Here is a 12,670-nt window from a genome sequence, read left to right on the forward strand (position 1 = left end):
TATATATACCTGCTCTTTCCCTATATTCTGACACAGGTTTGATCTGCAATGCAACTAATATTTTTTCCAAAAAAAAATATCAATTACATATTCAGCTTCTGAAACGAACTTTTCCTTTCCTTGAATATTCAGACACATTACCCTGAATCTCGTATGTTATGATGATAGTACAATAACTTCTTATTGCAGTGAAAATTTAGCTGTACAAATTACTGCTGCAACTCTTAGCTGCAGGAGTCAGCAGCTAAATAGATGAATGAGGTATTTTCTTTTCAAAAATAATGAATGCATGCATTTAGGCTCCACTCTATCCCCATCTCCCACGTCGTGGCCATCCTGGGGCTGGTCATCTACGTGGCCGCGGCAAAGCCGTGCCAGTGTTTCTAGTGCTGGGCTAAAAGCATCTCCAAAAGACGAGGTAAACCTATTTGAATTTGTAAAAATAGAAAACTATGGTAAAAAAACTCAATCCAACAATATTTCTATCCACCTCTCTTCTCTATCCGGTTTTGTATATGCTCCCCTACGCTGGGCATTTTTTTTTGCACTGCGGCACCGCTCGCCGTCTTCCTCATTGCACGTGCTCCTGTTTTCCCGCGGCCCTTCCTCCTCCCACGCGCCCTCCCGCCCACCTGGGAGCGCCGATGCCACGCCTTGGGGGGCACCGCGGCCGCGGGACGAGCGACGCCGCCAGCCCCATTCGCGCGCGAGCGTTGAGCCGCACCGGGGAGCACCGCCGCCGGTGAGAGGGAGCTCAGCCGCCGCCCTGGGTCGCCACGCACGGAGAGCTCTGCGGCTGCGAGCGAGTGCCGCCACCGCCGCGCCTGGGGTGCTCCGTCGCCGGCCGCGTTCGCGGGCGGTGCTGGAGGCGGGGCCGAGCTTGCGCGACGGTGTTGGAGGTCGATTTGTCAGTGGAATCGCTCGATTCACTGGCGGGAGAGCTCGATTCGCCGCCACCGCCGCGCCCTCCTTCTCCGGCGAGGGCCGCTGCTCCTCACCTTGTCCGCCGCCGCCGACTGCTGCTACTGCGGATGGGCGCGCCGTGAAGCAAGGGAGGGGGTGAGGCCGAGGGGACGGCCAGCGGCGGCTGGGGTTCCGCTCCCGGCTGCGGTGGTGGTGCCGCCGGCTGTGTTTGCTCCGGCTCTCGGCTATGGCGTGCGCTTGGGTTGTCACTAAGGCGTGGGCAAATAGAAGAGGATGAGGAGAGGGGTCCACATTTTACCTAGACTGTTGGATTACTCTGTAGAATTATGTGGTTTTCTACTTTTACAAAGAGATATAATTTGTAAATTAAGCTAATAAAATACAAGAATTCTTGGATATGCTCCCAGCACGCATATGCATCATTGAAATGCCAATTTAGGTGACTTTCCGTTTTGCCTTGAGTTAAAATACCCCTCATAATCTATTTGTCTCAAGCTCCACTACTGAACCCATAACTACCCGCCGAAATCCTTCCAGAAAATCCAGGAACGCTCGGGGCCGGAGAGTTCGGAAGGACAACCAGCCACGCAGACACCGTGCACCCGGACCACGTTTGCGTCCAGGTGAAGCCGCACCCGGCTGGCCTTCTCACAGGCTGGCAGGCTGCTCCCTCCGCCGGCCGGTGACCCCATCGACCGCCTGCACTGACGTAGTGACGTGCCCGCCCCACCAATCACTCCTCGGCCTCATGAATTCGCTTGCCTTTCCTCGCTGCGGCCCGTCACCGCTGACGCCCGCCTCCACCTCCACCTCCACCTCCGCCCCCGTCACCACTGACGCCCCGCCGGCGCGTATAAAGATTCGCCGCCCCCGCCGCGAAGCTCACCGCATCGCCGCGCAGAAACCCTCCCGAATCGTCGCCATGGCAGCCGCCGCACCGGCAAGGTGGGATCCTGTCTCAACCGTAGCCCGGCAGTTTAGATTCGGAACTGAATTTCTTAATGGGAATTTTCTTTGTCTGTGCAGCTTCGTCAAGGAAGTGCTCCCGTCTCCCCTGACCTCCGTCTCCGAGCCCCCGCCCCTCTTCGACGGCACGACCAGGTAGGCCTGTTCAGCCCAGCTGCTGCGTATTTCCACGGTTCCTCTTGTGCGCAGAAACAGACCAGAAGGCAAAATCTTAATCTTTTTTTCCCGGTCCCGTGAAGGTTGTATGTTGCGTACCACTGCCCATACGCGCAGCGCGCTTGGATTGCCAGGAACTACAAGGTACCACCACCTCCGCTGTTCTTTGATTTGTTGAAGGAGTTCTTCTTTTAGCTGGGAGTGATCATGTCGTGGTGAAAAAATGAAAACAAATCGTTTTTCTGTTCCCTCCTTCTGTGCAGGGTTTACAGGACAAGATCAAGATAGTTGCAATCGATCTTGCTGACAGGCCAGCATGGTACAAGGAGAAGGTTTATCCAGAGAACAAGGTGTGTTTGGTTAATCTGTTCCTCCTTAATGTCTTCATGTACAAAGACTTTAAGTTTTTTTTTCATTTTTCCTCATTATTTGCATATATGATTTACCTTCATTTTTTCGGTAGGTGCCTTCCCTAGAGCACAACAACCAGGTGAAAGGAGAGAGCTTGGATTTGGTTAAGTACATTGATAGCAATTTCGAAGGCCCGTCATTGCTTCCTGATGTAAGACATACATTAGACTGCGATCCCTGTAATGCTTGCAGTAGTTTTGCAGGTTCTTTAATGTCTGAATTCTCTTCACAGGATCCTGCAAAGAAGCAGTTCGCTGAGGAGCTGCTTGCTTTTACCGATGCTTTTAACAGAGCACTGTACTCATCTATAGTCTCTAAGGAAGATGTGTCCGAGGAAACTGGTAACAGAATAGTTCGCGTGTTTGAAAATGTTTTTATGTTGTATAATATGCTAATTTTCACATGCGGATTCTTGATTCCAGTTGCTGCTCTGGATAAAATAGAAGAGGCCCTGGGGAAATTTACTGACGGACCATTCTTCCTCGGCCAGTTCAGTCTGGTATGTGACTGAACTCAAGGAACAATTCGTCCCTGCAGTTTGGTTCAAAGTCAATTCATTGATAGAGTTGTGGGCCACAGTTGACATGTGGTATTGTCGTGAACTCGTGATTCCTTGCAGGTGGACATAGCATATGTGCCATTTATCGAAAGGTTTCAGATATTCTTTCAAAACATCAAGAATTACGACATCACAAAGGGCAGACCCGACCTTCAGAGGTTCATTGAGGTAATTCAGACTGATGGACGCTAAATTAGGCTAAGTTTTATGTCAGTGGTACATTCACTTGCACTGTGAATGGTCATTTCTTCTTCTGGCAAGGCCCAAGGCAGTATGGCTCATTGCAAACCTGTTTGCTTGATAATGATTTGCCATAGAAATTTTAACTCTAAATTGCGATGTTCCAGGAAGTGAACAAGATTGATGCGTACACACAGACTAAACAGGACCCACAGTTTTTGCTTGAGCACACAAAGAAGCGGCTTGGGGTAAGTTTCTCCTAGTATTCTGGGCTGGTCCATTTCATTCTCCATTTTCCTAATTGTTTGACCGGGCATTTTAACTTCTAGATTGCATGAAGCTTGTGACCAAGGATGAAAATCTCACCAGGGGGCTACCTGTATAAGACTGCATTGTTTGCAAGAATGGCCTTCTATGCGCTATGCTGGTCGTGCTTTTGAAATAAACTAGTTATCCTGGATTATAGCTTTTGTAGTGCATCGACGTCATTATGTGCAGGGTGCTCTGTTAAATGTGCAGGGTCCTCTCATAGTCTCATATTAATATTATCCCTGTGGTATTCTTGTAGTATGGTACTTTTGCGAAAGTGTGATCAGACAAATAAATAAGAGCATATCCAAGAGTTTTCTGTTTCTCTTCTCCGTCCTTTTTTTTGAAAAAAGAAAAAAAAACACTTTTCAATAGTTTCCCATCCTAGTTCCCCATCTCCTAACAATTAGTAAATTGGGCTCCCTTGTGTGTAAAAATACGTACCTCTTGCGGCTCCCGATCGCCTCTCCCGCACGATGTTTCTCACGGAATTTTTCTTGTAGGGCCACAAACTTCTCATTTTCAGGAGTAAAAATAAAAAACTATTGGAGATGGTTTTTTTTCCCTCCTCGTACCTATTTTGAGAGTTGACAAACAAGGGAGTACTTTTTAGAAACTCTTGGAGATGCTCAACAAGTGAGTGGAAAGAACAATCTCCAAAATGGATCATTAACAGATTTGGGCCGTGTTTGATACTCCCTTGATACAACTTGTTTCTGTGCTTCTGTACATGAAAAAGGAGAAGCTTTAATAATCTAAATCCAAATAAACTAAATAAAGAGTATGTGCTTTTCAGCACCTTCTCCAATAAAAGCAGATTCTATAAATAAAGAGGATATACAAGGAAACAACTAGTTCAATGTCAGTGCTTAGCTATAAATAAGAAAGCAATACTCTGTTTTTTTTTGCTAAAAGAAAAGAAGAAAAGTTTTGAGTGTTTAACCAACCGCGCGACTAGCACCATCAATTCAAACTCCTCTGCGGCATAAGTTGCGCCCCGCCATCGTGGCCGGATTAAAATTTAAACGTCATATCATTGTGCATTGAATTAAAAAAACAAGAAGACTCAAGATGCTAAGGAAAAGGCACTGATGAGTTTCAAGGAAAAGTGTTCGCTTAATTGAGCGATTGCTAAGATAATATTGAAAAATGTTTGAGGATCAGTTTGTTCAGCTCTGCTAAGGATCAGCCACCTGGAAGTTTTAAGAACTCCCAGTCAATTTCCTCACTGTTAATATTTTCCCCGAGCTAATTCACATATTTGGTCAAGGAAAGCAGTACATCATGATCGATGTGTCAACTTAGCCAAATACCAAGTTGTAGCTCTCTGAAGTCTAATACTACTTCTGTCCCAAAAAGATTGTTATTATAAGTTTTCTTATGTTAAACCATCTTAAGTTTGACCAAATTTATAGAAAAACTTTTGATATTTATGGCACCAAATAATACTATTAGATTTAAGAAAGTTCAAATTAATCCCCTAGAGTATGGCTAAAGTCTGGATAACCCCTCAACTATTTCTTCATTCAATTTGCTCCCTAACTAGGAGTATGTTATTTGGTTCAATCTATCCCTAATATTAAATTGTCTTTTTTGTTTCTCCATACACAAGTGGAACATGAAATTAAGATTTTGCAGGGTTGTAATGGGCATCACAACAAATGTCAAAAAATAATGAAGTTTCATCATTATTTTTCCTATAATTTTGTACATAAGGGTTAATCTATTATTAAATAACATACCCTATCAAAATACTGACAAAAAATTCTTGACATATTTTTCTAAATATTTTATGATATCTGCTATCATCGCATAAAATTTTACCTGAAGGCGTCACTTGCGTGTGAATAAAAAAAAAGATAAATCTTGCTAAGGGGCAAGTTGTACTAAATGCTATAGTTTAGAGGGTAAATTATACCAAGAAATAGTTTAAGGGGTTCTTCGGACTTTGACGATACTTGAGGGGAGTAGAGTGGACTTTTCCCTAGATTTAATATAAAATATATTTTCATGATATATCTATATGGTGTCACAAATATTAATACTCTTCTCTATAAATTTGGTTAAAATTAAGATAATTTAACTTAAAAAAAGTAGAATGATACTATTTTTGGGATAGAGGTAGTAGTGTTACCCCGAGAGCCCCGGTGCTAAATGACCTAGAAAGTGAACCGTCATATGCAGGTCTTTGTTCAAGCCTGCATGGCCGGCACATGATTTTCGTTAGCAGCTAACAATATCGCAGGACGGTGAAGAGCGGCCAGGTGTTTACTTTTCAGTGTTGAATGATACCTCTGAGCTCCGACTAATGTGCTGCTCATATTGTGACACGCCAAATCAATGACATGGCTTCAGCCATTACCACTCACTCATCTTGCCGCTACTCGTCACTGCTGACGCTCGAGCTGAATCGTTGACTGATGACCTTGGTGCTGTCATGTTGCGTGCAGCATAACAGCACCAGAGTTTTCACTTGCAAAATGCATCCTTTTTCACCTTTGTGGCTTTGCATCACAGCAGGTGGCGGTTGAAGCATCACCGGCTGTAGCAAGTTCTTGACAGTTCTGTAGCAGAGTTAGTCGAAGTATCACAGCCTGTAGCAAGTTCTTGACAGTTTGTTTTTACTCCTCTGGATGATCATATGACGTAGTTGGACATGAGACAGTGTGCCATGCCATCACTAACTTTTTTTCTTCTGTGAATGCAGCTTTGATATGGAAGTACTTCCTCCTACCTTGTCATCTGCTTGTGAGCAACCACTTCTGTACGATGGCACAACCAGGTCGATTATTGCTTTGCTCTCTGAAGTTTGATAGGCCACAGTCTGCATTTGCAATATAATTATGCATGTTCAATACTCATGGTATTGGTATATATTTTGCTGTGAGTCTGGCTGCACTTTACCTAGCTGACATCTTCTTAGATCTGGAATTACAGATTGTACATGTCGTACGTTTGCCCTTATGCGCAACGGGCATGGATCACAAGGAATTACAAGGTACTACTGAATTGCTGATCGTGTGCGGTCTTCTTGACCTAGTTTTGATCCATGAGTTCCAGGGTTTGCAGGAGGAGATCGAGCTAGTTCCCATGGACATGGCAGATAAGCCTGCATGGTACAAGAAGGTTTACCCCAAGAACCAGGTGCGGCTAGGCTCCAGATACATGTAGTTTACCACGTAAAAGAAATTTATGAAACAATTACCACTTGATGAGTTTGTCCTTCTCCCGACAGGTGCCAGCCTTGGAGCACAACAAGAAGATCATAGGAGAGAGCTTGGATCTGATCAGGTACATAGATACCAACTTCGACGGCCCTAAGCTGATCACAAATGTGAGTTCATCGTAACTGTACTTCACCGCATGATGGAGTATCTTGTTAGGTTGGTAATCCAACTGGTTATCTCAGGATCCTCAAAAGCAAAGGTTTGCAGAAGAACTGCTGGGATATTCAGATGCTTTCAACAGGGCAATGCTCGACGGACTGAGATCCAAGGGGCCAGTGACTGCTGAAGCTGGCAAGAACTAAAAATATTTAACTATTCTTATTGAATTTCTGTTGTACTTATGATTGTGCACATACTATACCCTCATTTGTCAAGCATTTCTGATGACCAGTTGCTGCACTGGACAAAATAGACAGCTCCCTGTCGAAATTTGATTATGGACCTTTCTTCCTAAGTCAATTCAGTCTGGTAAATTTGCAGAACTATTTTTGGCCACTCCTAGCTGTTTGAAAAAGAAAATCAAAGTGCTAATGGTGTTTGAGCTTTTGGGACAGGTGGACATTGCATATGCACCATTCATTGACGGATTTCAGATATTTTTTGCTGGCATAAAGAATTACGACATCACAAAAGGAAGAGTTCATATACGGAAATTTATTGAGGTAATTGAAGTAACATTTTCATTAACTTATTTTAACAGGGTGTCCTGACACCAGAACAATGTGCTGCAGGAACTGAACAAGATTGACGCATATATGCAGACAAAGCAGGACCCTGAAGTGCTGCTTGCTCTCACAAAGAAGAAGTTTGGGGTATGAATTAACTTTTATGCGGCCATCTTGATCTCAGATACTACCTACATGTGTTGTCGGTCAGTTGTGCTGGCTTGTAGCAATAGCAGCGTTCTGTAGATATAAGGTTTTCACCTCGGTGTTCTGATGAACAGATGAATAATGATGAAACGAAGGACCGAATCTGATAGTTTTCAGCTCACTTAAATATCTATACATAAGGATGATAGGAATAAGCTGAGGTTGATGCTATCACTTAAATGTCTGCTATATGAACACCAACTGATAGTATACTTGAGGAAGATAATCTTCTTGCTTCGTTTTCAAAAATAATATCATGGTGAAAATTAGCATTTTATGATAGTGTTCGCCTGGTAAAAAGCTAATTGATTTCGGCTGATTCAATAGTGTTCTATAAGAGAGAATAAGCTAAAATAAACCAAAATTAGCCGAAAGCATACAAGTCATCTGCTGTACATCGAGGAGGACGTGTGGCGACTGGCGAGTCGGCAGTCGGCACACGTTTGAGGTTCCTGGAGGCCCAGCGCCCTCGACGTTCCGGAAGTGCCCAGGACCGCCGGAGGCAGAGGGGCGACGCGAGGCACCGCGCCTCGGTCACCGAGTCGATCTGGAGCAGGCGACGAACACGTCGTTGGTCTGGTAACCCGGACCCGGGCACCTGACCTGGTGATTCCATTCGGAAGCAGCAAAGACGAACTGAAAATCCCAGGTTGATGGCGGGTCCTGCAAATTTGGACGAACGCACAAAAATTCAGACTCTGACACCGCCTGTGGAGCGACCAGAAGGGCGGTCGGTAAATGAAACATCGACCATGCCGTCCAACAGGAAGTGATCCCCATTGAGTTAATTCTCTGTGTGCCATCGCAAAATTAGACCCATCCCTTACGTGCCATTGAAAATATAGTCATCCCTCCAATGCCATTGTTTCTAATTTTCCATCCCCTCCATGCCATTCCGTCAGCTTCATCCGTTAGTTGTGCCACCGCAGCGTCTGCAGCGCGTACACCCGCGGCGCGCCGTCGAACCTGTTCCGCTCCGACTGCCACCGCGCCGTGTCGCGCGCCATCAGGCCCAGCCACGCCATGATGCGCTCCCCCGCCTCCTTCCACCCCTGCGCCAGGCCCTCATCCAGCGGGCCCGGGTCGCGCCACCACTCCCGCAGCTTCGACCGCACCGCTGCCCGGAGCTTCGCGGGGAGCATCTCGTACATCTCCGCGCGCGGCCTCCTCCTGCCGCCCCTCGGCCTCCATCCGCAGCAGCTCCTCCGCGGACACGATTACGCTCGCGTACTGCTGGTCCAGCCCCGCGCCGCCGACGGTGCCGTGCGGCGCATCCAGGAGCTTGCGCCAGTCGGTGGGGGCTTTCTGGCCGGACGGCCTCACGCCGATGATCGGGCATGAGTTGCTCATCAGCGGGTGGACGCGGGACGGGCCGTCGCGACGCGTGATCGGACCCGACGACGCCCTCGCCTTCCCCGACCGCGGGTGCAGCAGCTTCGACAGCCGGGTCTGGACGCTGTCCGTGGTGGCCGCCGGCAGCGGCGGCGGGAGGCCGGCCACGAACGGGCCGAAGATGGCGCAGATTCGGACGAACACCGCGCAGGCGGCGCACGCCATGAGGCCGATGGCCTTCTCGTAGCTCTGGTTCCACAGGGACTCCTCCTTGAGGCGCTTCACCTTGAGCCGCTGCGTCTTGAGCTCCTGCCGGAGCGACTCCGCGCCGGGCGGGTCCCCGACCTGCTGCTGCTGCTGCGCCGCCGCCGCCGCCTGTGGGTTCTGCGGGATCGGCCCGCTGAGGCGGTTCCATCCCCGGACGTTCATCTTCCGCTCGGTGGACTCCAGCTCGTCGAGCGCCTCCATTTCGGAGCAGAGCTTGGCCGTGGCCGCGACGAGGCGCTCCATCTTCTTGGCCTTCACCCTGAGCCCCTTGGCCACGAGCAGGTCCAGCCGCGCGTCGTGCGCGCCGGACTTGAGGCACGCGTACACCCCGCCGAAGTCGAGGCCGCATCGCAGGCCGAGCCGCGCGACGGCGGTCGCCGCGGCGTCCAGCGACGAGCTCGGCGCAGGCCAGCGGGTGGCGTGCAGGAGCAGCGCGCGGAGGTCGTGGCCGGCGGCGAGGAGGAGGAGCGGCCCGTGGCCGGCCGCGGCGAGGAGGAGCGGCCCGTGGCCGGCGGCGGGAGGAGGAGCTTGAAGCCGTAGAGCCAGCGCAAGCACGGCGGGGCGCCCGGGGCGGCGGCCTGCGGGGGTGCTGCGCAGGCCGGCGGCCGAGACCACGGCGAGGGCAGCTAGCTCGGATGCCATGGCTGTCTGGGTGCCTGGCCCTGCACGCGTCAGCTCGTCCCTGACGGCTTTGCACGGCCGGCCATGGCGACGCACAAGCAAGGAGGCGGCCGGATTGGGTAGAGAACATGGCATCGCCCCCACTGATGCTTGGGCCCACAGCGTCAGGCACAACTAACGGCTGAAGCTGACGGAATGGCACAGAGGGAATGAAAAATTAGAAACAATGGCATTGGAGGGATGACTATATTTTTAATGGCACGTAAGGGATGGGTCTAATTTTGCGATGGCACACAGGGAATTAACTCATCCCCATTTGACGACGATTCAGAGTTTCCGACTCTCAAAACTCCTGGAGGGGGAAAAATCCATCGATGCAGTTCATGTAGCCAAGAAGCATCTCACACATTTTTCGATGATGCGTACAGGAAGAAATAAAAATGATAAACTCTTGAAGGTCGGTAACGTCCACCTGGGCGCGCCGCCGCCGGACGCTGACACGGTGGCCGCCATTCTTTCCTCCGCGCGGCGGCGTAGCTGGTGGCGGCGGACGGCGACGAGTGCCGGTACTACGTTTCCGTCCACTGTCCACAGGTCACTGTCTCCTTTTTAAAAGACGAACGAGACATAAGAGCTACAGATTATATTAAAAAAAATAAATTCAGACCGGATAAAAAAGCAATATTGACCGGTTGGTTAAGAGATCAACCCGCGACGAATACGCCAACACACTACTCACACTCAACTCAAACACACGACAACCTGAATTCTCTCAACTCTACCCTAGTTGACACGAACCTCAAAGAAACTCCGTCTGATCAGATTGGGACATCATCGTCAACCACCACACAACAACGCCACAGACAAGATTTTTTTTCTGTATTTTGAAAAGAAAAGAAAAAAGAAAGAAAAACTCCCTTTGAGAAGCAGCCACCACCGAAGCAAGCGTCCCTGCTGGATTTGCTCGACAACGCCTTCTGCGTGGTAGAGATGCCAAACATCGCCTTAAGAAAAGACATGACACCAAAGGTACCATCAACACCATCCCAAAAAAAATGGATTTTCACCCGCATCGTCACCTAGTGTAGCGAAACAAATGGTGCCGCCAACCCCACCACCATGGCGCCGCTAGGCCAAGCCCAGCTGTCAATTTTTTTTTGCACTATTTAAAATTTTGAATATCCATTTCCGAAATCCTTAGCCCGCCCCTGCCATCCAAAATGAGCTAATAACTCTTGTGTTCAATGATATGGGTTCCCGGTGGAACAGACAGTACATACGTGTCCCAACTCCCATCAAACACAATTATTAGCGAAATTAATGCAAACGGTTCTCGAGCGAAGTAATCCCGAAATAGTGGGTGGAGTGAATAAACACCTAGACCTCGATCTTGATATCTCCAGCAAGTTCAAAGCCTCAAACCCTTCGTCCTCTCTGTTTAATTATATTTATCATCGCAGGATCTTATTTACAACCCTCGTTGCTCTAATTAATCAACCCGGACCATGATGATGTTGACAAAGCTATCATCGTATATATTAAATCGTTGGTCTACCACGACTTGATGAGCCGACATGCACAGCCTGCAACGACTTTATCAGTGATCCACACGACCACACATCCAACCAACCGGAAATTAAATTTGCCCAGCACGCAGCGTACGATCAGGCATCAATGCCAGGCCTCCTCCAGCGGTCCGAGCCAGCAGCGGCTGCAACGCGAGGAGAGAGTAGAGGAACAATAGAAAATCAGAGAGAGCAGAGAACACGTAACTAGCTTAGAGCTAGCGCTGGATGGAGAGACAGTCTCAAAATTTTTACACTGTAGAGTGAATAAAATACAATCTCAGCTATCTCTAAGCTGGCCGTTGGAGGAGGCCTGAGAGGAATCAAGTTTTGGCTGCCGAATACTATAGTAATTCAATGCAGAAACACTACGGAGCACGTGCCGGTGTCGCACCGCACGTCCACACGGGTGACCCGCGAGGCTTGCTTATATCCCGGATGGGGCTGGGAGGTCGAGGGATCCACGATCTACGTCGGCGCGCGCAGCCATGCTTTCTGCAAAAAGGCTGTGTTCGGTTTCTACAGTGTTTTTTTCGCGCACGTGTCTCGAGTTTCTCGAAAAAAATCTTGTATGCATGGAGTACTAAATGAGGTCTATTTGTAAAAATTTTTTAGGAATAAGTGTAATTTTTCGAGACGAATCTAATGGCAGTAATTAATTGATGGTTTGCTACAGTGATGCTACAGTAATCATTCTCTAATCACGCAGTCAAAGATCTCATTAAATTCGTCTCGCGATTTTCACGGGGGGTTGTGGAGGTGGTTTTGTAATTAGGCTTCGTTTACTACTCTAAATTTTTAGTCAAAGATGCAAAAAAGTTTTCGCGAAATTTTTTTCGGGCCAAACCAAACACGGCCAAATATTGACGAGTATCGGTGCCGACCCGGGCAGGCAATTTCTTTGCCGTTTGATCCTTCTCTATGAAGATTTGTACGATTGCCACCGCATCTTCTTTTCAATATATCTTGTGCCTGGCTGCCAGCATTCCGCCTCGGGTGTTTGCCTCACGTCCAGGCAGTTTCTTCTTCCTGTCGTTCGTTCCCTTCCCGTTATCCTCTCTGTCTCGTCTCAGCGCTCCCATCGTTCTTCTCCGCTAGCCCCTCCCGTCCCCCTTCAAGCATGGATCCAGGCCTCAACCCCATGTCGGGTGAACTGAACCCTGGCGGGGAAGAACGAGTCCGGCCGATCCTCTTCATCCTTGTCGACGCAGTTTATTTGAGCAACCCCTCGACTGAGCTCAATACAATAAAAACCACATTTAGTCCATGCACGATAGTACC

At 48.4% G+C, this 12,670-nt stretch overlaps 2 protein-coding genes and 1 pseudogene across 4 annotated transcripts; 2 read left to right on the forward strand and 1 right to left on the reverse strand.

Moving 5' to 3' along the window:
- The first annotated feature begins 241 nt into the window (after positions 1–241).
- LOC120652765 (protein IN2-1 homolog B-like) lies at positions 242–3,831 on the forward strand. Its single transcript, XM_039930689.1, has 11 exons — positions 242–261; positions 1,462–1,869; positions 1,951–2,025; positions 2,130–2,190; positions 2,310–2,396; positions 2,510–2,608; positions 2,690–2,798; positions 2,880–2,956; positions 3,077–3,184; positions 3,364–3,444; positions 3,526–3,831. Exons 1-11 carry the CDS (start codon positions 257–259, stop codon positions 3,532–3,534), a joined length of 1,119 nt encoding a protein of 372 aa, XP_039786623.1. The 5' UTR covers positions 242–256; the 3' UTR covers positions 3,535–3,831.
- A 2,090-nt stretch (positions 3,832–5,921) lies between these two features.
- Positions 5,922–7,879, forward strand: LOC120652766 (protein IN2-1 homolog B-like). Of its 3 annotated transcripts, none has more exons than XM_039930692.1 (9): positions 5,922–6,079; positions 6,213–6,287; positions 6,443–6,503; positions 6,575–6,649; positions 6,741–6,839; positions 6,915–7,023; positions 7,124–7,200; positions 7,287–7,394; positions 7,464–7,879. In XM_039930692.1, the coding sequence occupies exons 2-9, from the start codon at positions 6,220–6,222 to the stop codon at positions 7,548–7,550; spliced, it is 684 nt and encodes a 227-aa protein (XP_039786626.1). In that variant the 5' UTR covers positions 5,922–6,079; positions 6,213–6,219; the 3' UTR covers positions 7,551–7,879. The 3 variants fall into 3 exon arrangements, with proteins under 3 accessions (XP_039786626.1, XP_039786625.1, XP_039786624.1); XM_039930691.1 differs by having other exon boundaries at positions 5,940–6,118; XM_039930690.1 differs by having other exon boundaries at positions 5,944–6,118; positions 6,566–6,649.
- A 529-nt stretch (positions 7,880–8,408) lies between these two features.
- LOC120648181 lies at positions 8,409–9,845 on the reverse strand (annotated as a pseudogene).
- Positions 9,846–12,670: the final 2,825 nt, after the last annotated feature.

The sequence above is a fragment of the Panicum virgatum genome, chromosome 9K (assembly GCF_016808335.1).
Source record: "Panicum virgatum strain AP13 chromosome 9K, P.virgatum_v5, whole genome shotgun sequence".
NCBI lineage: Eukaryota > Viridiplantae > Streptophyta > Magnoliopsida > Poales > Poaceae > Panicum > Panicum virgatum.